The sequence below is a fragment of the Hipposideros armiger genome, unplaced genomic scaffold (assembly GCF_001890085.2).
Source record: "Hipposideros armiger isolate ML-2016 unplaced genomic scaffold, ASM189008v1 scaffold_14, whole genome shotgun sequence".
Taxonomy (NCBI): Eukaryota; Metazoa; Chordata; class Mammalia; order Chiroptera; family Hipposideridae; genus Hipposideros; species Hipposideros armiger.
Genome location: NW_017731364.1, coordinates 3,303,978 through 3,328,403, shown reverse-complemented (window position 1 = coordinate 3,328,403; position 24,426 = coordinate 3,303,978). Strand labels below are relative to the sequence as shown.

The 24,426-nt window shown below is 38.9% G+C and overlaps 1 protein-coding gene across 7 annotated transcripts in view; it reads right to left on the bottom strand.

Annotated features, from left to right (window-relative positions):
* The window catches only part of MAP3K13 (mitogen-activated protein kinase kinase kinase 13), a 135,083-nt gene that overhangs the window by 37,037 nt on the left and 73,620 nt on the right, over positions 1-24,426 (bottom strand). For all 7 annotated transcript variants that reach the window (XM_019623699.1, XM_019623742.1, XM_019623734.1 and 4 more), the window contains one exon: positions 3,443-4,002. In XM_019623699.1, coding sequence (XP_019479244.1) covers positions 3,443-3,917 — 475 coding nt within the window. In that variant the 5' untranslated portion in view covers positions 3,918-4,002. The remainder of the gene's footprint in view (positions 1-3,442; positions 4,003-24,426) is intronic.

Here is a 24,426-nt window from a genome sequence, read left to right as displayed (position 1 = left end):
GGCCTAGATTATTGACAAGTGAGATGACTACCTCGTAACAATGGGAATTGGCTGTGCCCTCTGGGTTAGTCCCAGGCTTTCTGCTGCTTTTACGTCTGTCCCATTGGTGCTCTTCCCAGCTTTTATCTTCTCTCTGATTCATCACTGTGACTACTACCTTAATTCCAACATCCGCCATGATCCCTAAGACTGAGAAAAAGCCACATGCCCACCCACTTTAATTCATAAGTTCTCCTTTGTTTATTCAGACATGTCTTTGACAACACTTGCTTTGAGACTGGAAACTATTTGGAAATAAAAACTTTCAATTACACATAGTAGTACTATCTTACTTGGACTTCACTACCAACATACTAAATGGGAGATGAAGACATCATGAAAATCTTAAAAAATCTAGTGAAATTTCCGCCTAAGTACCAAAACGCAGGGAGGGACATATCTCTTATATGTGCTATGCTTTGATTGACTGTAATCCAGAATTAAAGATTAGCTCCCTAATCCCAGAGCTGACAAGGAAAAAACTACACGTAGTTTCTGCCTAGCAAATCTCTTTTACAGCCCACAGCAATACCAGCCCACAGTAGGATATCTTGTCATCTGTTGAAGAGTTAGGCAGCTGCTGTGCCCTTGTAAACTTAAGCTGACGAGGCCTGTTTGTTATTTATTTCTGAAATAAGCCTTTCTGAAAGTCACATAATCAACTGGAAGAAAAAATAAATACAAGTTTATAGAACAATAAGAAAAATTTAAAGGATCCTTTTCACAACCAAAGAATGTGTCTGTTATATTTTATGAATCTGAACCTCAACATTGCATTTAGATCCTGAGACCTCCTAATTACCACCAAAATAATTATGAAACTGGACAAGTTAAGATCCTAAAAACCAAACATAGTTTATCACATAAGCAGATATTTGTAGGAGAAGAAACTTTTTTTTTTTTAAGCTGAGCCATCCTGGCAGCTCAGCTGGGGCTGGGACTCAAACCGCTGTTGCTCAGAGCTTGCACTCTTGAGCGAGCTCTTAACCAACTGAGCCACTCAGCCAGCCCCAAGAAGAAACTTTTAAAAAATAATAAGAGTGGTTATATCTGGATTGTGGAATGACAAGTCATTTTTATTTTCCTCATTGTGCTTATCTTTATTCCCAATTTAAAAAATAATAATACTGGGCCGGCCGAGTGGCGAGATGGTTAAGAACTGGCTTGGGATGCCAGAGGGCCCCGGGTCGGATCCCACATATGAGGGCCAGTGACACTGCCCTCCACAGCTAAGATGCTGAACAACAGCTCAACCTGGAGCTGGGCTGCCATGAGTCGCCGGCGACGGCGTGGGCTGCAGCCCTTGTGGCAGTGGGTTGCCATGGGCTACCGTGTGTAGCCAGCAGCCAGCGTGAGCGGCCAGCAGCCGCAGTGAGCGGCCGTCCAGAAGCCGGCGACTGATGTGCCTCNCCCGGGAAGAGCGCAATGATGGTGCCAACTTGGGCCAGTGAAGCAACGTCCTCCACAACTAGACTGAAGAACAAAACGACAGCAACTTGTCTGTTCCCCTTCCCCCAATTCCCCGGCGCTGTTCCCATCCCCTCAATTCCCCAATAAAAATCTTAAAAAAAATAAAAAAATAAAAAAAATACTGTTTTACATGAGTCCCCAACATTTGTGTAAAAGGAATGGTCTTTTAATTTCCTTGAAACCTTAAGATCATGGAGAGGGGGAAGGGGAAGAATGTGCATAGTATGATAGTATGTGAGTACGAATGAAAGATGGGGGGAGAGAGAGAGAGAGAGAGAGAGAGAGAAAATTCAAGGACTGACAAAGAATTTCTGCATGGAGCAGGAATTGATGCTGTAGTTGACAAATCCTGAAAAGTTCACCCAGAATTGATAGATTTACTAGTAAATCCCAATATCCTTATGGGAGAGGTGTGTAGAGGAAGAAGTTGGTATTCGTTTAGGAGAAAATATTTCATAAATGGGAAAAGTAGAATGCATGAGAGAAGTGGTTCATGGTGAGTAATGTCAACTGGTTGTTGTGCAAAAGCTGTCAACAGTTGACTAAAAGAGATAAATATATTTTTAAGGGAGGACCACAGAGTCCAACATTCAGTTATAAAATAAATAGAACAATCTTATTTCTGGTCCATGTATTTCTTTTCCGAAATGTCTTAATGAGAGAACTTATAACAACCAACTCATTTATACAAGGTTATAAAGATATGTATCAAAAGCCTTAAAAGCAACAAACCCTTTGAACCCAACCATTCCTCTTCTAGGAATTTATCCTAAGGAGTAATCAAAGATACAAGCAGAAATTAAGTAATAGACAGATGTTCATTGCAATGTGGCTTATAATCACTAAAAATAGCAAACAAATTGTCAAGCAATAGAGGATTGCTTAAATATTGGCATGTTCACACAATTTAATATTATGTAGCCATTAAAAATGATGCTAAAGAAGGATATTTCATGATATGGGAAATGTTGACAAGATGAAGTGAAAAACAGTACGACTTTATTATTTTAAGGCACACATACACACACAAATAGACTAACAGAATACCAAAAATATTAATGCTGGTTATTCTCAGGAGAATGGTGATCATATATTATTTTAACTTTTTTGGGGGAACTTACCTGTGTGTTCCAAATTTTCTACATATATTACTTTTGTTATAAGGGAAAAAAGCTATTTTAAACAACACAAATGAGGTTATAAAGACCACTAGGGCTACGTGCTTACTTTACTTCAAAATCATGCTTGAATTGGAATATATAAATATACATGCAATGATGGGAGTAAAAAATTTGCCTTCTAAAAAATTGTGGGATCTAGAAATAATAATGCTTCCTAAGAATGGTTAGATATTTTGCCTTTCCTCAAAATGTGAGCTTTCTGGGCCTTGATTGTGAGAAAAAAAAATTCTTTTTACTACAACCTAAGGCAGGCCTGCGGTCTTGAGGGGCAGCCCCACAGAGCTTTTCTCTGGGTTGAATTAGTCCAGTGGCTATCAGACTTTTTGATTGTATAATCTTCAATTAAAAAAATTTAAACATGCAAACATTATGTGATTTATTTATAAATTATATATCTGTACGACTTTATTAAAATACCAAAAATATATGAAAACATGACTACAAACAGAAATTTGAAATGATGAGATAAAAGGAACAGGCGCTCTAAAACTTTTTTTTTCATGACATAATGGATTGTCTTATGTGTGCTCTACTATGGATACCACTGGACTAGACAACCACAAAAGATGGGTTTCAACTAAAAAATACCAACTAGCTATAAATCTGTGCCATTCAGAAGTTCTATGGGAAATTGATATGGGGTAATTATAGAGCACTAGTTCTTTCATTTATCCACAGATCAAAGGTTATCCAGTTAATATGGTGGTGTGTTTACACAGGAAGTTATCTTCTAGGTCCATACTCTAGCTTACCTTGCTGCTGTAATTTGTAGTCAGTGGAATACGCCTTCCCAATGATATTCCACACGGGCCTTAAGCATCCAAATAGTCCTTCAAGAAACCCGCCACTGCCGCTGCCCGACCTGCTGAACTGAATCTTGATGTCTTCAGTTCCACTCATGCTCCCTCCATCCACAGTGTTGCTGTTCCCCTGAGACACGGCCATCTCTGATTCATCCTGCTCCCTTAGCTGAAGGACGCTGTTCTCAAACTGGTCCCTGGAATCCTCGCTTACGCTTGTCAACACAGTTGTGGTGATGGGGCTGTTCATGGCCTCAGTTAGCTCTGTTTGCACCACCCCTTTTTCCTGCTGGTCCTTAAGGAGCTTGGGTGAAGGGTGGCTCCCAATTGGTGCAAGTTCATCTTGTAGTCCATTGGAGGTTTTGTTTTCACTCAAGGGTAAGTGTGGGGAAGAGGAGCAGCTCCGGTACTCCTGAGGGTCGGCCATCGTGCCATGAGTGTGCCCAAGGTCCTGAGATGACACTCAGAGGGCTATGTGAATAGAGCTCTGATGTAAGAGAGGGCTCCAAAACCTGGGGAAACAGGAGGAGGACATGAGATCACCCTTTCTTTAGCTATCCACACTACTACGCTTCTGTTTATAATAATAAAAACATTGAAACAATGGGGATTAAACAGTGGTATATAGCTACATGATGGAATGCTGTGCAGCAATTAAAATTCATGTTATAGAAGAGTATTTACTCACATGAGAAAATGTTCATGACGTGTTAATATAAAAAAAACTGGTTAGAACAATATATACAACACAAACTTTTAAAATTTTTTGTTTAAAAGAACACACAAACATATATACAAGAAAAAAGACTGGAAGGATTTATCTACAGAATTAATGGTAGTTAAGTCTAGGTGGTTATATTTGGGAGGGGTTTATATTGTTGTGCTTTTCAAGATATTCCAAGCATTCTACATTCATATATTGCTATAGACTAAATATCTGTGTTCCCTAACCATTCTCCAAATTCATGTTGAAACCTAATCCCCGTTGTGATGGTATTTGGAGGTGGGGCCTTTGGAAGGTGCTCAGGGCATGAGGGTGAAGCCCCCATGAAAGGGATTAGTGCCCTTATAAAAGGGGCCCCACAGAGCTCCCTTGCCTCTTCTGCCAAGTGAGGACACAGTGAGAAGGTGGCTGTCTGTGACCCAGGAAGCAGGCCCTAACCAGATATAAAATCTGCCAGCACCTTGATTTTGGATGTCCCAGCCTCCAGGACAGTGAGAAGTAAATGTTTATTGTTTGAGCCATCTAGTCTATGTATGGTATTTTTGTTACAGCAGCCTTAACAGACTAAGATATATATATATATATATATATATATATATATATATATATATATCAGTATATAAATGATATGTATTATGTTTATAATCAGAAATAAAAAATTATTTCCCTACCTAAAGGGAAATTAAGTGTTCTGATAAATATATTTTTACCAGAAACTATATCCTCTGTTATTATAAGTCACTGCTCATCTTTTCTCGTTGCTTTAGTGTGTCTTATCCCCTGGCACACTGCATTACTTTCTAAGGCATTCATTAATTCATGTAGCTAAAGGTCTTGTGATATGACAGGACAAATTCCTAAGATATAACATGTATTTTTACTGTACTACATCAAATCAGGGGCAACATAACTAAGCTCCAGCTCTTTAACCTTTTCATTTTTCTGATCTGTCCATTAGCACTGATTTCTCAGGGTAACCGTACCTCTGAAAATAAGACACGGAATTAGTTATTCTAGATTGGCCAGATCATACAATGTCAATCGTAAATGTATTCAACATGGGTCTCTTATCAGAAACTTACCTTTTTTTTGCACATCCCTAGAGAACAGTCCTTTTTTTCCTCCACACTGCATTAGCATCTAGAATATGTTAGAGGCCAGGGTATAAGGATGATCTCGCTTTGCAGAGGGGGCAAAGGACAGACCAACAAAGACTGACAGTGCAGTGCTTACAATGAATCAACCAAATGCTCTGGGAGCACAGAAGAGGGAGGGATAGTGTTAGGGACAGCTGCCTAAAGGTGGTTACTGTGGATCAGTTTGAAGTAAGTATAGAAATTCATCAGGCAGGCAGGAAAGGAGTGAGTGAAAGAAGGGGGAGAGGGTACTACAGGTGTGGGGAAAGTAGGGATGAGGCCATGGAGGCATGAAAGACTATGGAACAGGTGAGAAACCTAAGTGGCTAGAATGTACATTTTATGTGTGTGTATAGAGAAAGGTGAGAATGGGGATTAAGCCGGGGGCTAGACTGTAAGAAGCTCTGTATGCAAGCTAGGCTAAGAGGTTTGGATTTTATCCTGAAGGTGGTAAGGAGTCATAGTATCCTACATGGGGCGCTACAGATAAAAATAAGCCATCCTTATTTTATTATTTTCTTATCTTCACTACTGAGACCCAAATTTTAAGCCCATTTTTTTTACTTCCATATCCTATGAATAGTTTGTGTGAGTAAACCAATGAAAATAATTTATCCTTTGAACTTTCATTCATTCATTTAAACATTTATTGAGCTCCTATTACATGCTATACAATGTGTTAGGCATTAGTGAGTGGCACATAGGTTCCTACTCTTTAGGAATTTATAATGTAGAGGGAAAGACCAATAGACAATAACAGCCATATAGTTAGATATGGCACACAGATACGTACAGCATGCTATAGGACTCAGAAAAATAACTATCAAATATGTCTAGAGGTGCCACAGAGGAAATTTTGTTTAGGTTGGGAGGTGAACCAGGGGTCACTAGGAAAGTGAGACTAGGCATCCCAGGCAGTATTGGGGAGCAGCAGGAGATAACTCTTATAAAATGTGGGCAAAGGTCAGGATATGGTGGACCTGTATGACAAGCTAAAGCTTTTGGATTTTATCCTCAAGAAAACAGAGAGCTGTTAAGGAATTTTAAGTGAAGGAATGATTTGGTCAGATTTGTAATTTAAAATCACATCTGTTGTAGAAGTAGAGGTTGGAATGAAGGGGAAAGACTCAAGGTCAAGATATCAGTTAGGAGGAAGAGTCCAAGTAAGAAATGATGAGGGCCTGCATCAAAGCAGTAGGAATGGCAAAGAAGAGGAGGGGGTGGATTGAAAAGGTAGAACTGGGAAGCTCTAGCGATCGATGAGACATAGGGCTGGGTAAGGAACAGGGCGAGGAGGCAAATAACTGTCAGGTAATCTACGTGGGATAATGGATAAATGGGCAATGGCACTAACAGAGATGTGAAGTCTCAGAAGAAAAGAGGATTTGGAAAGAAGGTAATTAGCTCAGTTATAGACATAGAGGGTGTCATGCACTGAACCAGGCTTTTACTTTTGTTATCTGATTTTAAAAAGGCAAAATAAGTCGGACAGAAAAGGACAAGAACCATATGATTTCACTCATTGTGGGATATAAAACAAAAAGCAACACATGAACAAACACACAAAAACAAACTTATAGCTACAGACAACAGAATGGTGGTTACCAGAAGGGAATAGGGTTAGGGGAATACAAAGAGGGTAAAGGGGGTCAAATATATGGTAACAGAAGGAAACTAGACTTCAGGTAGTGAACACACAATTGAGTATACAGATGTCGTATTATAATGTTGTACACCTGAAATTTATATAATGTTATTAACCAATGTTATCCCAATAAATTTAGTTGATAAGTAAATAAATAATAAAAGGACACTTTGTAGAAAGGGATTTGAAGAGAGGTAAAGATAGGTGCTCTTTTAGCTCAGGGGCTCAAGTATCAAAATAATAAAAGGGTGACCTCAAGTTAAATTAAAAATGCACTTATTACACAGATATGCTAGGGATATGCCATGCACTAGGCGAGGTTCTATGGATACAGAACATTACTGCTGCCATTACTACTTGTTTTTTTTAAAGAAATGTTATTGGGGAACAGTGTCTTTTTCCAGGACCCATCAGCTCCAAGTCAAGTAGTTGTTTCAATCTAGTTGTGGAGGGCGCAGCTCCTTGGCTCATGTGGTGTTATGAGCCTGTGCTCTAACCACCTGAGCTAACTGGATGCCCCTGCCATTACTACTTTTAATGATAATTAAGACAAAGAGCTTTACTATTTATTTTAATTTACATAATCAGTGATGTGCTGGTGAACCAGTTCTCCAGAAAAAAAAGAATAAAAACAACAAAAAAACCCAACAATTCAATTTGTAGTATTTGCTGATTTCCCTGGTATAAATACTCCCACCATGGCAGATTTCAAGTTAATAACAGTTTAACAATCTGCATGCAAAGTTTCTAAATATTTAATAATTGGCTCTCACAAATTGGTGTATAAACCAACTGTAGCACTAGTAATCCCTGTAAGAGTGTCCCTCTACTTTTATAGAGAAGTAAGAAACTTTTCTAAGGTCCTATGTGGAGTAAGTGGAAGAGCAGGAATTAAAATCTAACTCAAAATTCAGACCCCCAAATTCCCTTGCCTTTTTTACAACATGATGGCCCCTTTTACAATAACCCCTCACTTTCTTAGAGTGTTTCAGAGGTTAAAAAATACTACTGCTGGGCTGGCCGAGTGGCTCAGTTGGTTAAGAGCTCGCTCAAGAGTTTGAGCTCTGAGCAACAGCAGTTCGAGTCCAGCCCGAGCTGAGCAGCCGCTGAGCTGCCAACAGGTAGCAGGATGGCTCAGCTAAAAAAAAAAATACTACTGCTTATGAACTTGACCTAAACATTTCATGCTCTATGTAAGGAAGCCAGAGCATGGAATCATTTTCCCTGTTTTTCACAGAAGGTCACTAAAGCCTAGAGAGAGGTCTATGCTAAGGTCGCAGAACCAGCTTGAACACCAGCTTATTTTTCCTTATCCCCAAATGCTCTCCTGTACCATGCAGTTTCTGTAAGACACAGTTCCTTCCTTTTAAAGCTTACAGACGAGAAGGGAATCACCTTCTGACTGCCCCCTCCCATGACACATGTGCCATATTCTGTTATATAAAGCTGTGAGAGAGGGAAAAAAAAATAATGGGGGCTGGAGTAGTTAACTCGGGCTGAATGACAGAGGTAGGAGTTGACAGAGGTAGGGCTTGGCGATGAAGCTTTGAAAGGACAATGTGTTTGAAACTGACAGGGGAAAGGAAGCCAGGGATGAACAAGGGTATTATGAGAGGCAGGGAAGCAGAACTGACCAGGGCATGTGAGGGGTTAGTAACTTAAATTCCAGGGTATGGAGAAATTTAAGGGATGGGAAGATGCCTGGGAATATAAGGATGGGGAAAAAAAAAGAAGGAAGGAAGGAAGGAAGGAAGGGAGGGAGGGAGGGAGGGAGGGAGGGAAAAGCTGGAGCCTTTTGTTACAGCAATAGCCATTGGCTGAATGACTTCCATTTCCCTCATCCCATCCTCTCCACTCTGTTCCTTTTGTGATCATCTCTACACTTTGACATTACTGATCCCTCATTTTGTTTTCTTGCTGATGATCTGCCACAACCTTGAGCTGTCTCTTGCCTTTGGCTTCGCCACCCTTGCTCTGCCTGATCTCTTTCAAGACTGCTGACTTCACACTATCTGACCTGGCCACTGCCTCAGCAGTTCCTTCCAGTCTGCCTTTGCCGTGGGGACGCGTGGTTATTCTATACAGCACAGCGTGTCCTTTATGCTATTGGCTCGCATCGGACTTGAGGATAATGCAAATACCCAAATGTGTATGTGAATTTCAGCCAAACACCTATTTGTGCAATTTGTTCTTTGAAGCAAACTACTGGACTTTATATTAAATTCCTGGTAAATTTCCATTCTGTCCACTTTTATCCTGAGTTTCTCCCTGATGACACCATATTGGAATGAGCTCATACACAAAAAGTTAGAAAAACGTGTGTTTGTTTTGTAATCTCTTCCCATTTCTAAGAGGTTAACAGTGCCCGTGAAGTGGACCTGTTCCCCCGCTGGCGCTGGGAATGAGTCTAAAGAAGAGAACTTCAGCATGCTCGTCACGTTCAGTTTGATATTTAAGAGATCAAGGAACAACATGACCTTCAAGTAATATAGTCCAACCTGCTTGTTTTACCTATAAGAATAAAATCTCAGATAGATTGCTGACTTGCTCAATACAACAGCTAAATAATGGTAGAGCTGGGATGAGTTCTCCTTTCTCATCCTATGCTCTTCCCCTGGTCTGGTTGTTCAGACAAACCGAAACTAATAGCCATGATATGACTCCTGATGACAAAAACAGTAGTTAGTCATTGTTATTCTACTTAGATGCACGAAAGCTCCTCTCAAGGAAGCACAGGCACCCGCTTTGAGGGGTGACCGTGCACCTGTCAACAGCAGTGAAAAGCCACCCAGCTATTGGTGATTCGGCACTTCCCTGGGAGTGGGCAGAGGTGAGGGAAGCCTCGAGGTGTATATAAAGATGTGTGGTCAAAGGGGCTTTCCTCTGCTTGCCGGGAATACCAAGTCCAACCTTAACCAATAAAGGCAGAGAAATGGAGAGACTCAAGAACAGAGGGAAAGAAATCCTCACCATGACTATATTCAAATATGATCAGAGCTGACTCTACATTTAAGGAGGGTGTAGGAGGATAGCAACATCTAAATTGTACCTGGGTTGTATGTACACCCACCCACTGCCACTGCACAGTGAAGAAGCTGGCGAGTGAAAACTGAAGGAGCACAGGCAGCCTCCATGCCTGCCTCTGTCTTTGCCCTCTCTGTTCCTCTCTCCCTGTCCAGGTTGGGCTCAGGTACCCTCATGGGAACTGACTGCTTGGATCTTTTAATTCGTGAAAAGCCAAAGCTAGTATTTATTGGGCAGGGACATAAAGGAAATGAGGCAAGATTTTTAAATATTGGAAATCACATGGAAAAAGATAAGGAAGAGTAGGGGGTAAAGGGGCGAGGTTGGCACGTCACCCTTATTCACAGGGAGCTCTGTGGGCAGGGCGGCCGGTGAGGTGATGCTGCTGCCACCCTCACAAGGGCTCCTGAACCTGCTAGGAGCACAAAGAAGTGCTTCCATGTCTGCCCTCCAGGCACACTTCCCTTGCCCTGTGAATTTCTCAGCCTGGAGAGGAAGTGGTTTGTGCAAAATAAGTAGGCAAGGGTTGGAGACAGCAGCAGCTGTGCATTTGCTGGGCACTGCCAAATTCTGGAAATTACTTTGGCTTTGTGCCAAAATGGATGCAGCACAGAGAAAAAGAGGAATGGAAGAGGCAATGTAGCCAAACGGCCCTCGAATTCTTGTGTTTATTTTATAATACGACTTCCCCCATGTTGCTAAGAGAGGATAATTGTATTATAGACCATATTTTGGCTTTTACATTATAAATATGAGTAAATCAGAGTGTTTGGAAGATTTTTCCCCACAGATAAAGTTTCCAGTATGACTAAAATTGAATAAAAATTTAACTTAAGCATTATTGCTGAGATTTCTTAATTGATGTTGAGCTCTTCCCAAGCTGTCTCCTCTTTATTTGGTATTTTCTTGCCTTAAAATAAACACAACACTGCCATCCTAACCTTCTGGTCATTTCTCTAAAATTCATATGGTAGTATTTAGAGCATAAGAAAGACTTCTGATATTTTATAACTGGGATCACGTTACTTGTTCATAGTAATAACATAAAATGATCTTCCCAGGACAGAGGCCTGTCACCAAGATCTTGATTTAAATTTTGAAAAAATTAGATAGCTTCTTCTAATGGAATTAAAATGATCAGTATGTGATTTAAAATCACATCAAGAGAGTAGCCTACAATCATGTTTTTACCCCTAACTTGCTCTCATACCTGAGAACCATCTACTGAAACGTCTATTCGAAAGGACAATAATAAATTCACATCAAGCAAATCCACTGACCTACCTCATCCCATCTTCTTTATAACTTTGCATTCAACAATTCAAAAATATTGATTCAGGGTCTACCATATACCTATATTTTTGGTTAAGATTATGAATGTTTGATAATATTGAAGTATACTGGAGCCAGCAAAAAATAAAAATTACGAAAAGGCAAATCCTCCATGTTGATGGATTACCTTCTACATACTAGTACCTATAAATACAGCCATGATTAAAGTTAAAATAAGTTTATAATGTCGGTTTTAAAATGAACAAAGATGCTTCATTTTCAGAGTTATAGACTATAAACTTATTAAGAAATAGAAACTTCTGAGGCTTCAAATATACCTTAAGTCAGGGGATAAACATATCTCTCAACCAAAGTAATGATATCTCTATAATCTCCATAAATCAATGATAAATAATATATGCTATCATTAATATTAATATTCCAGAACAGAATCAACACTTCCTGACCTAACTCTGACTTTGCCATATGAAGAAAATCAACAACTAAACAAATTCAATTAAAATGTCTTTAAAAATAAGATAAAGACATATATGCCTTTAAATACACAAAAATTAATACATATAAAAAATTATATAAACATTACAAGCAAAGAGAAAAATAGGTTAAAAAGGTCAATAGTGGTTGTTCTTTTAAATTTTCTCTATTTTCCTAAATTTCTATTTTTAGCATGCATTATTTGTTTAATCCAAAGTTTTCAATTCAAATCTTTGTTGCTTTAAACACATAGCCAAATGAGCCAACTTTCCTATATTTGCGTATATGACAAATGATATGAAATGTTAAAGACACTGTCAGGAAAACTAATTGTGTATACCGAGGCTTGCAAACAGGCTTAAGAATAATTATAAAATTCAAAATGAAAAGCAAAATGAATAAAAAACAGATGACAATGAAGAAGCAAAACTTGATGACTCCTATTTTGTTTTTACCTTTTCTACTAGTAAGAATCATATTCAAGCTGGAAAAGGTAGCATAATTGTGACTAAGAGAACTGAACTCAAGAGAGGTGAAGAGACAAGGGCATATGTAAGTGTTTTGACTATCTCCAAGTTCCAAGGTCCAGCTGCATTACATGCTAAGGCACTAAAATGCTTGCATTTAGGATCACGAAAACAACATTTGGTAAAGAATTATCTTAAGGAACTATGAGCAAGACACCTATTCATGGAAAAGGAATAGATAGAGAAATACCCTAATTAAAAAAAAAGAAAAGGGAGGGTTATAGAATATATAGAGCTATAAACTTGAGCTGGTCCCTGATACAAACATCAAGTATACAGTAAGCACTCAATAAATGCTAGTCCCTTTTCTTCTTTTCCTTTCTTGTTATTTTGTGCCTTTCCCCTTTATTTTTGGAAATCTATGAGTCTCTTTAAGACAAACAGTTTAAGAGAATAATTGAAATGGCAATTGAAATTATTTTAAAATTATTTAAAATTAAAATTAATTTTTTTTAAATTGGGCTATAATGCAAACTTTAATATTGTTTCCCAATAAATCAACCAGAACCTTCCATTCACTTCATCATATAGAGAGCAATATTGTGAGGGGCTAAGAGGGAACGCACTAGAGGGAGATAGACCTAGATTCAAATATTAATCATTAACATGACATTATTTATTCTCTTTCTAAGTCTCAAATTCATTATCTATAATTAGTGAAAACAACAGAATTCACCTCATATAATAGATTAGATGATAGATTAGATGACTACCTGAGATAATGAATATATAGCACACTTACCTAGTACACAGTGAATCCTTAATATTTGTTAGCTATCTAAATATTTAATTAGAAAAATTTGAATAAAAAGATATATGTCAATATGCTCAATATATAGGTGAAATCAAGTTGTTTCAAAGGATGGCTATTTCCATTTTATAATAAAAAGATCATTTATTTCCAAGGGGTTAAGCAGAGCAGCTTAGCCCAGAAATAAGCAATGGGTTAGCCTAGAATTGGACATCAGTATTCATTAGCCCCAGGCCCTGAGCCCACTCTGATCACTTTTATAGTTTCTATGTTGTTTGCAAAAAAAAAAAAAAAAAGGATATAACTTGAAGAATTATAGATGTAAGCAGCACAAGTTAGTAATTTGGTGTTGAGAATAAAAATATATTTAATAATTACTTCTAATAAATATCACAATGTTAACATGTAACTACATTTGTTTACTATGTCATATCTATCTTCCTTTGTATACTAAGTATGTTTCTAAAGAAAAAAAATAAGCAAAATATAATTAGAGATCTATTCATATTGGAAATATACTAGGGATTAAACTGAAGGAAACTTTTTATGCTATATGTAATCATTTTTCTGAATTAAGATGTTCTGACGTCTGTGTGAACACTGCCTATACTCGTATGATAGCAGAAACAGGCGCTATCCACACAAGTTGTTGGAGGACCCTAAGTTAGCCCAGGCCCAGGCAAGAAATAGATGGCACACTCAAATGGGGCAAATGAGGAGAGTTTAATAAGAGACTACTAACAAAGGCAGGGGCAGGGAAACCAACAGGGATGCTATTCCTGAAAGCTAGTAATAGTCAGGAGGCTGTTAACTGGGCAGGGAAAAAATGATTACCAGAACCTGGGGAGCATAGCTACAGAAGAAGGTCATCCAACGAGAGCTGGAATTTTCCACAAAGCTGCAGATCCTACAGACTGTTCCTGAGCATGTCCTGTGTATGCTTAGCAAGCAAGGAGCTGTCAAGGGTCCTTCTGCTAGCCTTGCATTACCTTTTCAAGTCTTGCTTAGGAATGATAGAATCATACACTGTTAGAACTGGAGGGAGCAATGAGTGTGTCATGACTTCTATTTTTCAAGAATTTCTCTCATTTAACTCACTTTCATTAGTTTGTAAATTATACTAGGAGTAGAACCCAAGTATTATTTATCTCTGTACCTTGTCCCTCTTCTTTTCCTTCTTATCTAGACTCAGTACCTAGCACAGGACCTGATATAACATGATGCAATTTTCTTTTTGGATGGGAGAACTTTGCATGTGTGCACGCGCACATACATACACAGCAGTGTGATAAACAATATATTAATGACAATAGCTAACATTTACTAAGATTATTGCCACTCACCAATCTAAACACTTTTCCTATATTAACTTCCCTAATCATCATATCAATTCTTTGAGAAAGGTACTATTATTACCTGTGATAATAATGGATAAAAAATTGGGGGACACAGAGTTTAAAAACCTGACCTATAGCTACTAAGTGATAAAAACGGGAGTTGAACCCAGTTTAACTCTGGTTCCAGAGCCTGAGCCTGAGTACAAGTCCAAGCAGGCACCTTTAGTTACAACACTCTACTGTCAATATTATAATGGGCTTCTGCTTAATTAAAAAAGGTCTAAGAAAAATATAGACTAGACTCACATCCCTTGAACTTAGGTTCTATACTTACGATGAAAGGCTAAAATTCCTAGCAACAAATAAAGGCAAGTGGAGAATACTAAAATATGCCCACTTTCTGTAGGGCTTACTTCATTCTGTTTTAACGTTGAACCCCCATACTTGCACTGTCCAATATGGCAGCTTCTAGTCATAAGTGGCCACTAAACTTAAAATTAATTAAAATTAAATAAAATAAGAATTCAGTTCCTCAGTTGCATTAGTCTGTTTCAAGTGCTCAGAAGCCACATGTGGCTAGTGGCAACCATATTGGACATATCTGTGACATCATCACAGAAAGCTCTACTGGACAGCAGTGCTCTGTGTGCTTTATTCATATTAATAGACTTTTTTGGTTTTTGTGAGAATTAAAAAACTGTGGTTTCCCTTCGTACATGGTGATTTGTTAAATGCGTAGAACTCCATTACCTCCTTTAAAATAACAGGTTTGCTACCAAATTTTAGTAACACCTACAGGTGAAATTATTTAAATACAGCTCATTCTAATGATGGTTTGTCAGGACCAAATTAAAGCAGAGATTTTTTTTTAAAGATTTTCCAGGGGACCATAGCCAGGGATCTAAAATCATCAGAAGAGTCAAAGGAATACTTTTCAACAGTCAAGTAGTTTCAACAGTCATTTGTGGAGAACTTTAAAGTTGCAATTGGATGACTGCTATTTTTAAAATTGCCCTTCCTTGGAGTTCTTAATCACAGTCCTCTTGTAGGTGAAAGGCAGGACATTAGGGAAGAGCTAATGGAGAGAAGGGTGAACAGGGCCAGACGTTTCTACCAAATCACCAACAGCTCTTGTAACTTCTCAGAGAAGACTGTGTTACAGATAAACCAGGATAAAAACTCCAGGAGCAAGGAACTCGAGACTCTGGATACAATGTGCAATTTTAATAGTGATGTAATTAAAACCATGGTAGGGAAAGATCCTATTGCTTTAGACTTTTACATTTCTCCTTACCATTGTTTTTGCTCACAGAAGCAGAGCTACATTTTAATTTCTTAAGGTAATGATTCAGTCAAGATAATACCCTAGAAAATGTCTTACAGAACATTATGAGCTTTACCACGAAGAGAAATTTGAAATTGGCAAAGATCAATCACTTTTCACCTGTCTCACGTCAGTTTTGGAATGTGTATATGACTTTGTGCTAGACAGTAATCCAAACCCATTATTTAATTATTCATTGGTATAGTTTCCATTTCTACTCCCAATATATAGCTTAAGTTTGGAGACTACTAAAGGATCCTTGATGAGTCCCATCTGTCCAAGATGAGGATGACAAGGTAAGAACATCAATTACTATTAAATATTTATTCTAAGTGTTAAAAAATGATAAATTTATAAGACAGTTCTAATGGAAAGAATAATAAATGCAGAATAACAAACGATTTGTGATAGAAAACAGTATGTAGTGCCTCAATACAAACATTAATATTACAGAGGATGGAATTTAAAGACATTATTTAGGTGGCTCCCTTCAGAAATTATAATTTGGACTCATGACAAGCACATGTTTTCAATACACTTGTTCCTAAAAAGTTGAATATAAATCAATTTTTTGAAAAGTTACCATTTAAAAACTCCCAATAGAAGTTACTATTTGAAGTAACACTTACAAATCTGTTTGCAAAGTAGAAAATCCTTTTGGAATGCTAATGACTTTTTAAATTATTGTACTTGTTTAGTTAATTTTAATTTTCTCCTGTCTCAGTGTCTGGTATAAAGCCACTAGTCAACTCATTAACCATCACTTCTCATAGGTCTTAGTAATCTGCTTGAGTAGTTAATATTTTATCACTAACATCTAATATTGTAGATGATCTCTACAACACATTGTTTCTCTCACTAGAAGAGAAGCTTGCTGAGAGTAGGGACTATCTCATTACTGTTTTTCCCAACACCTAACACGGAATATAACATTAACAAAGGTCCTATGAATTAGTGAACTGAGGTTAAAAACAAACAAACAAACAAACAAACAAACAAACAAACAAACAAATACCGTTTCAAAATTTAAAAGCAATACTTTTAAAAGTTTATTCCAAAATACTTTCAAGTTTTATCTACCTGATATTCTTAAAGTCTAAGATTCCATAATTTGTACACAATGAATTTATAAATATTAACCTTTGTTCTTCAACACTGATGGGTCCTAGAAGTTCCAGGCAGCATTCCTATGGCAGGGCACACACACCCTGAATCATTGCAGTTGTCCTTGTCTGATCTACCTCCAACTTGACTTTATCTTTCTTTACTATTACCACCCAGAGTTATGCTCTAAATGCCACTGCCCCCTGGTGGGGGGATACTGTTTTCTATTTCATTGCTAGGCCCCTACTGATGATACCCAACATGTTAGTGAGTTGACCATACACAGCACACTGAGCAAATCTCATCTGGGAATAACCTACAATTACCTACCATTACATCAAGGTTCCTCACAGGACTGTAATGAACCAGGTCCTAATGAAGCTCATAATAATACAAATAGTTGTTTTCCCCATGTTGATTACATTAGGCTTATGATGTGTTGTAATAGGAAAAGATGTAGGATTTCAAGTCAGAAAGGCCTTATGTATTTGAACCCTAGCTCTGCCACTTATCAGCTGTGAAATCTTCAACAAGGTACATAAATATCTCATAGGTACACTGGAGATAATATAAAACTCCCTGTTGGGATTGCTGTAGATTCAAATCAAACTAACAGGCATTTTACTGAGTGCTTACTGTAAACAAGACCCAGACATCTTCAAATGGTTTCTCTCTGTTGTCTTGGCCCCTGAAATAAGTTTAATTGCAAAACTGGAAAATTTCACACTGCACTCACATTTTCTGATTTTTTCCTTAAAATTGTTAAATAAGATTTCTAATTAAATGTGGTAGACTGAACACAAACATTTTATCTCTGGTTCCTCCTTCCCCCCACCAAATCCTACTAAGATGAAACCAAGACACATTAAAAAAAAAAGATATGGTATTCAGCAACATGATGAATCTCAAAAGCACAGTGCTAAGAGAAAAAAGCCAAACACATAAGGCTACATGCTGTATTATTCCAGTTATATGAAATCCATTTATAGAAAAGACAAAATCACAAGGCTAGAAAACAGAACAATTGTCAACAGGGGCAGGGTTGTGGGGGAGGAGACCAACTTAAGCTTTTATTCCCTCTAATTCCAAGACTGAGATCTGCAAATGGCATTCTGAAAGCATCCCGAGCTGACCTGAGCAGTGGCAGGATGGCCAGAACACACCAATAGCCTTCTAACAGCCTCCTGCAAAACTCTCAGTGTTCCAAGGACACTAATACTTTTCCTGACACTTTTATGATACTAGGATGCCCTTGATAAAGACAAAGCCCGTTTAGTTGTGTAAGTTGTGGTAAGCTTTGTTAAAACATAACCACATTGCTTTACAATTAAAACTTTCCATTTATATACACTTTAGAATTAATTTTGTATTTAGAATCCTTGACAGTTATTGAGACAAAGATACCTCTGAATGAAAGTTACTAAGCATGAGTCTAGAGAATAAAATGAGGTAAGAGTTTAGCACAATCAAGGTTACATGTCCTTAGAATCTAAAAGCCGTCCCTAGAGTTTCCCACTCCAGAATCAGTGTTGTTAAAGGATAGCGGAGGAGGGTTGTCACTTTGAGGGGTAAAAAGTATAACCCTTGCACTGTGTTGTACACCTGAAACTAATTTTTAAAAAAATGTTGAGGTAAAGATTCCAGTGGCAGAAAATGGTTAAGGAAGAAGACATCAGTTATATTCTGAGGGTTCATAGACAAACACATAATCAGCTCACAAATCCTTTCTCTCACTTACTGAGCCAAATCAAAGTGTCCTTCCATAAAATCTTTACTGTTTCTATTGTCCACTTATGATTTTCTTTCCTTTCTAGACCTGCTTTTAATATTACTTTTTACTTTTATTTTACTAGCTACAAATTTTGTAGAATATACCCCACATCTGTTCTGGAATGATCCCACCCTACTCTATAATTTCCAACTTTCATTTGAAGGACTTTTCCACAGAGTCCTGTTTTTTTTGTTGTTGTTGTTTGTTTGTTTTTTTAATTGGGGAACAATGTGTAATTTTCCAGGACCCATCAGCTCCAAGTAAAGTAGTTGTTTCAATCTAGTTGTGGAGGGCCCAGCTCAGTGGCCCATGTGGGGATCGAATTGGCAATGTTGGTGTTATAAGCATTGCACTCTAACTGATTGAGCTAACTGGCCACCCCTATAGAGTCCTGTTTTACTTGCCCAGCATAAAAACGTGTAGATTCATTAGCAATAATAGGTTTTGTGATTTGGCATCCAATCAACCTCATTAGACTGACATGAATTGAGTACCAAAAGTTAAAATGTGAAACTAAGGGCCGGCCGAGTGGCGCGATGGTTAAGAACTGGCTTGGGACGCCAGAGGGCCCTGGTTCAGATCCCACATATGAGGGCCAGTGGCACTGCCCTCTACAGCTAAGATGCTGAACAACAGCTCAACCTGGAGCTGGGCTGCCTAGAGTCGCCTGCGATGGCGTAGGCTGCAGCCCCTGCTGCAGTGGGTTGCCATAGGCTACCGTGTGTAGCCAGCAGCCAGCGTGAGTGGCCAGCAGCCGCAGTGAGTGGCTGTCCAGAAGCCGGCGACTGGTCTGCCTCGCCCGGGAAGAGCGCAATGATGGTGCCAAGTTGGGCCAGTGAAGCAACGTCCTCCACAACTAGACTGAAGAACAAAACGACAGCAACTCATCTGTTCCCCATCCCCCAATTCCCCAGCGCTGTTCCCATCCCCGAATTCCCCAATTAAAAAAAAAAATCTTTAAAAAAATAAAATAAAATAAAATATGAAACTAAATCATTAAATACCTATGAGGAATCACAAAGTTTTTATACCCAGTCTATTACATGGCCTTTTTCTCATAATCAGTAAAATGACAATAAGGCTAATTGTCCCAGTAACTTAGAAATTAACCCACTTACAATACCTTGGACAGCCCAGGTTTTGGAATTAGTGGCATTTTCCTTTAGGCTACACATACCTAATCCCATGGGACAAAATTAAAGGCATGATTGGCTGTGGTCACAGAGAAGCTCAAAGAAGAGCCTGACTATTTCTGAACCCCAGGAAGATTCAGATTCTGATTCTGGTTTATTTATTTTTCCCTCTCTCATTACTCACATAGCCTAGGTAGAATCAAAAGAGAGACTAAAATTTCACAATAGCTAGGATTTAGTTTCAGAGTCAAAGTGGTAGAATAAAAATGTACTTAGCATATTCCTAATAGGGCTGTCATGTTATTGGCTGTATTTCAAGCCTTTTCTTGACATGGCATTATAATTTAATTAAGGGAAGGTGCTACAAAAAGAAAAGTTGAGAACTAAATTGCTGGCTAGGGATGGTTAAATTGAGAGTCAAGTGGTACCTTAGGGCTTCCTGTTTTTCTGACTTCAAACTATTTCAGGTAATTTTGCCTGACTACTCTGGGGCCCTCCAGTCTTTTTTTTTTTAAGATTTTTATTGGGGAATTGGGGGGATGGGAACAGCGGTGGGGAATAGGGGGAAGGGGAACAGACAAGTTGCTGTCGTTTTGTTCTTCAGTCTAGTTGTGGAGGACGTCGCCTCACTGGCCCAACTTGGCACCATCATTGCGCTCTTCCCGGGCGAGACAGACCAGTCGCCGGCTTCTGGACGGCCGCTCACTGCGGCTGCTGGCCGCTCACGCTGGCTGCTGGCTACATACGGTAGCCCATGGCAACCCACTGCCACAGGGGCTGCAGCCTACGCCATCGCTGGCGACTCACAGCAGCCCAGCTCCAGGTCGAGCTGGGTTGTTCAGCATCTTAGCTGTAGAGGGCAGTGTCACTGGCCCTCATATGTGGGATCCGAACGAGGGCCCTCTGGCGTCCCAAGCCAGCTCTTAACCATCGCACCACTCGGCCGGCCCTCCTCCAGTCTTTTTTAACTTTTCTGCTACTGGACTCTCATTACTCTTTCACCCAGGGTCACTATATTATACAATTCTAGAGGGCTTCATTCCCAGTGACCCTGCTTTTATTATTTCTCTCTTTCACAAATAATTCTCGAAGTCAAATTATTTCCAACAAGATCAACTGATGTCAACTGTTTGTTTCATTTTAGGGAATCACAACCAAGTGCTTTAAACACGCAAGATAATACTATTAAGAAACTAGAGTAGTCCTTCCAGTTCACTCACTACAATGGTCTGATGTTTGTGTCCCCCAAAATTCATATGCTAAAATCCTAACCCCCCAAAGGCGATGGCATTAATAGGTGGGGACTTTGAGAGGTACTTAGGTCATCCAGATGGAGTCCTCATGAAGGGGATTGGCGCCCTTATAAAACAGGCTTCAGCAAGCTCCCTTGCCTTCCTGCTATGTGGGAATACAATGAGAAGCCTGCAACCCAGAAGAGGGCCTCATCCAACCATCCTGGCACCCTGATCTCAGACTTTCAGCCTCCGGAACTGTGAGCAATAAATTTCTGTTGTTTATAAGCCACCCAGTTTGTAGTATTTTGTTATAGCAGCCCAAACAGACTAAGACACTCACTTAGTAAACGCGCACTGATCATGCGCCAGACATTGTGTTACGGTGCCGGGGATGATGGAACAGAGACAGATTACACAGCCCTACCCTTGAGGAGTGTACAATCCAGTGTGCCAGACAGTCAATGAAAGAAGTAACTATGGTGCAAGGCAGAATTAAGTAAGTCTTGAAGAGCCGTACGAGCCACGGCACAGCAGAGAGTGCAATAACTAACTCTGACTGAGACTATCAGGGGAAAATTTCATAGACGAAGAAACATTAGAGCAACAAAGTGGAACTTTGAAGGAAGAGTAAGAGTCACGCCAGTGGAGAAAGGGTAGAGGATGGGGGAGGCAGGGGTGCCATTCTTGTCAGGGAGAATTTCATAAAGAAAAGAATGGAGGGCAAGAAAATAAATGGTATTTTCCAGAAATAGCAAGCAGTGTGGAAGCTGGACCAGGAGGTGCATGGAGGGCAGTGACAAGCACAGCTCTAACTATAGGGTGGTGTCACGTATGGAATGCTAGGCTACAAGTCCCTTTTCTCTGATCAGAAGAATTTGGCTTCATAAAAACCATTACTCATTACCTATGCAATGTTCAGAAAACTTTTGTTCAAGTCCACAGTAACTGGAATGAACAAAATACGCAGTTTCTGATATTATGCTATTACATTAAATAATGTGTATATACCTTATTAGCAAGATAACATGGTTTGGGGCATAAAATTGAGGCAGTTTCCTTTAAGTCATTAATTGGTACAAACACACTCTTCAGAGACAATTCTAGAAATCTAACAGTAGCCAGGAAGGAATACACATGCTGGCCTTTGAGCAAAAAGGGGCATGCCACAGGAAGTAATCAACATACTGAGGAACATTGCTAGTGAGAACAGCATCTAAGGGCTTATGACAATTTTATATATTGCCAATAGAACTGGCTACAAAATTTGCAAGGCTAGTCCAAAATGAAAATGTGAGACACTTGTTCAAAAACTATTAAGAATTTCAAGATAGAGACAGCAGAGCACATAAACAAGCACAGGACTCCATGTAGCTGCCCAACATGCCCATGAAGCCGGCCTGATTGCCAACTCTAACTTGTAATGATAACCCACCTAGTGTCTATAGCCTGGTATGCGTAAAGCAGGTCTCACATTCACCTGTGCACTCTCGCCACTAACGTACCCCCTAGAATTGATCCCGCCCCCACCAGTGTGCTTCCTCTCTGCCTTTGCTGACAATGGTAAGTAACTACGAGAGCCCTTCTTGGAGATGTGCTAAGTCCTTCACCTGTTCTTACAATGCCATTTTTCTGCTCATTGAAAATTCAGCTTCTCCTTCCTTAATCTTTTGTGTTTAAAATCTCCCTTCTTCATAAGGTCTTCACTAATAGGAGGTAAGATAATAAGTTCTCAGCCACATCCAGTATTTAATCTTAAATTGACTCATTCTTTAGGTTGCTGTTTATGCAGAATGTAAGCATAGCTGCTACTGCTGCTCCTAACATTGACGCTGGTGGTGAAAGCCTAGGTACTATGCTAGGCATTATACAGGACCTGAAAATTGATCAGTGGATGACCCCAATGCTATCTGATTTCCTTGTTCTTTATATTTAAATCCTATTCTTCAGCCTATTAAACACTTTTCCCAAAAGAAAAGCAAAGAAAGGAGTGGGGGAAAAAAAACAAACACCACTCAGGCAATTTTGTTATTTGTTAATAGGGTTGGTAAGAAAAAACTGTTAATGACTTTTCAAAAAAGATTTAAAATAATTACTTATTTACAGCTCCTATATGCTCTGTGCATTTCATTTATTCTCCCTGACCTTTAATGGATAGATTGACCATTAGGCTTATCTATATCAGTAAGTTGGCTATCTTAGGCAATAAAATCATAGAAGACACCATACCTTTTTCAGCTGCATCATTAGTACAACATACACATAGACTTAATTGTCAAATAGAAAAAAAATGGAACAGATCATTTACTTTAGCTGTGAATTCTACTCAGCCAGTTGGTAGGCACAGGATGCTAAGCCTTGTGCTTCATGCTCTACTAAAAAGGTACAGGTTTTCATGTTATTAGTCTACTATTATTATTGCTGAAGAACTTCAGACAAGACCCTCGTGTGGCCCTGAACCTGTATTTGGTTCAGAGTCTAAGTGAGGGTTAATTTGTTTAGATTTCACCAATTTCAGAACAGCAGCAGATCTGAAGTCAGATACTCTCAACTGATCCAAAGTAAACTCTTTGGATTAGATTACTCCTATTTGCCTTACTTAGCTGGATAGGAATTAATTCATCTATTACAAATTTCCAAAGCTCTGTATATGTAGCTGAAGGCAAACACAGTTTGCCTTTTTCTCCATTTTGCCTTTTTGTTTTTTGATTTGAGAAGACTATATACTGCTATTCTGTGAATATGAAAAAGAGGGAGGTTTTTCTTTTTACGTGAAGAAGCTATAGCTACAACTTCAGGACATTCTGCCTCCTGAGCCACAGCTTAACAGCATTAGCAAAAGCAGTTCAGCCAGAGGGGAATTGAACAGCAGCTGAGTCGGTCTAATAATTTACACTGGGGAAAGCCCGTGGAATTCAGAGGCACATCGCCCAGCTGGAGAGACAAATCTAATCTCTGCTAATGATGTTCCTCCCTCTTTCCTATCAGGGCTGGCCTTTTTACACATGCGCACTTAATTATATATGCACACTTGGCGTCCAGTGAAGCCAAACAACACAGCACCCAGGATTAAATTACACAGTAAGACTTCTAGGCGTCATCTGGCCTCTACATCCTGTCTAATAAATGCCGTCCAGCGTTCACATTATGGAGCTGTCAAAGATCTGAAGAGTTCAAAAACACAGCTACATACTAAAAATCAAAACTGATAATGTAATGGTTCTATTTGAGACTGAATATTATGAGCTCAGTGTCTTAACTTGATGTCAATAAACAAATACATATTAGGAAACAGACACATGGACTTTGTCCTAAAAATGAATTCAGGCTGTTGAGAAAAATGCACGTGGTACAATAGATAAACAGGTGAAGGGAAAATAAGAATAAAATGCCACCCCAACTCCCCCAGAAAACCCAACATAAAAGCCAGAAGGCAAAATTAATTTGTATGCTAACAACTG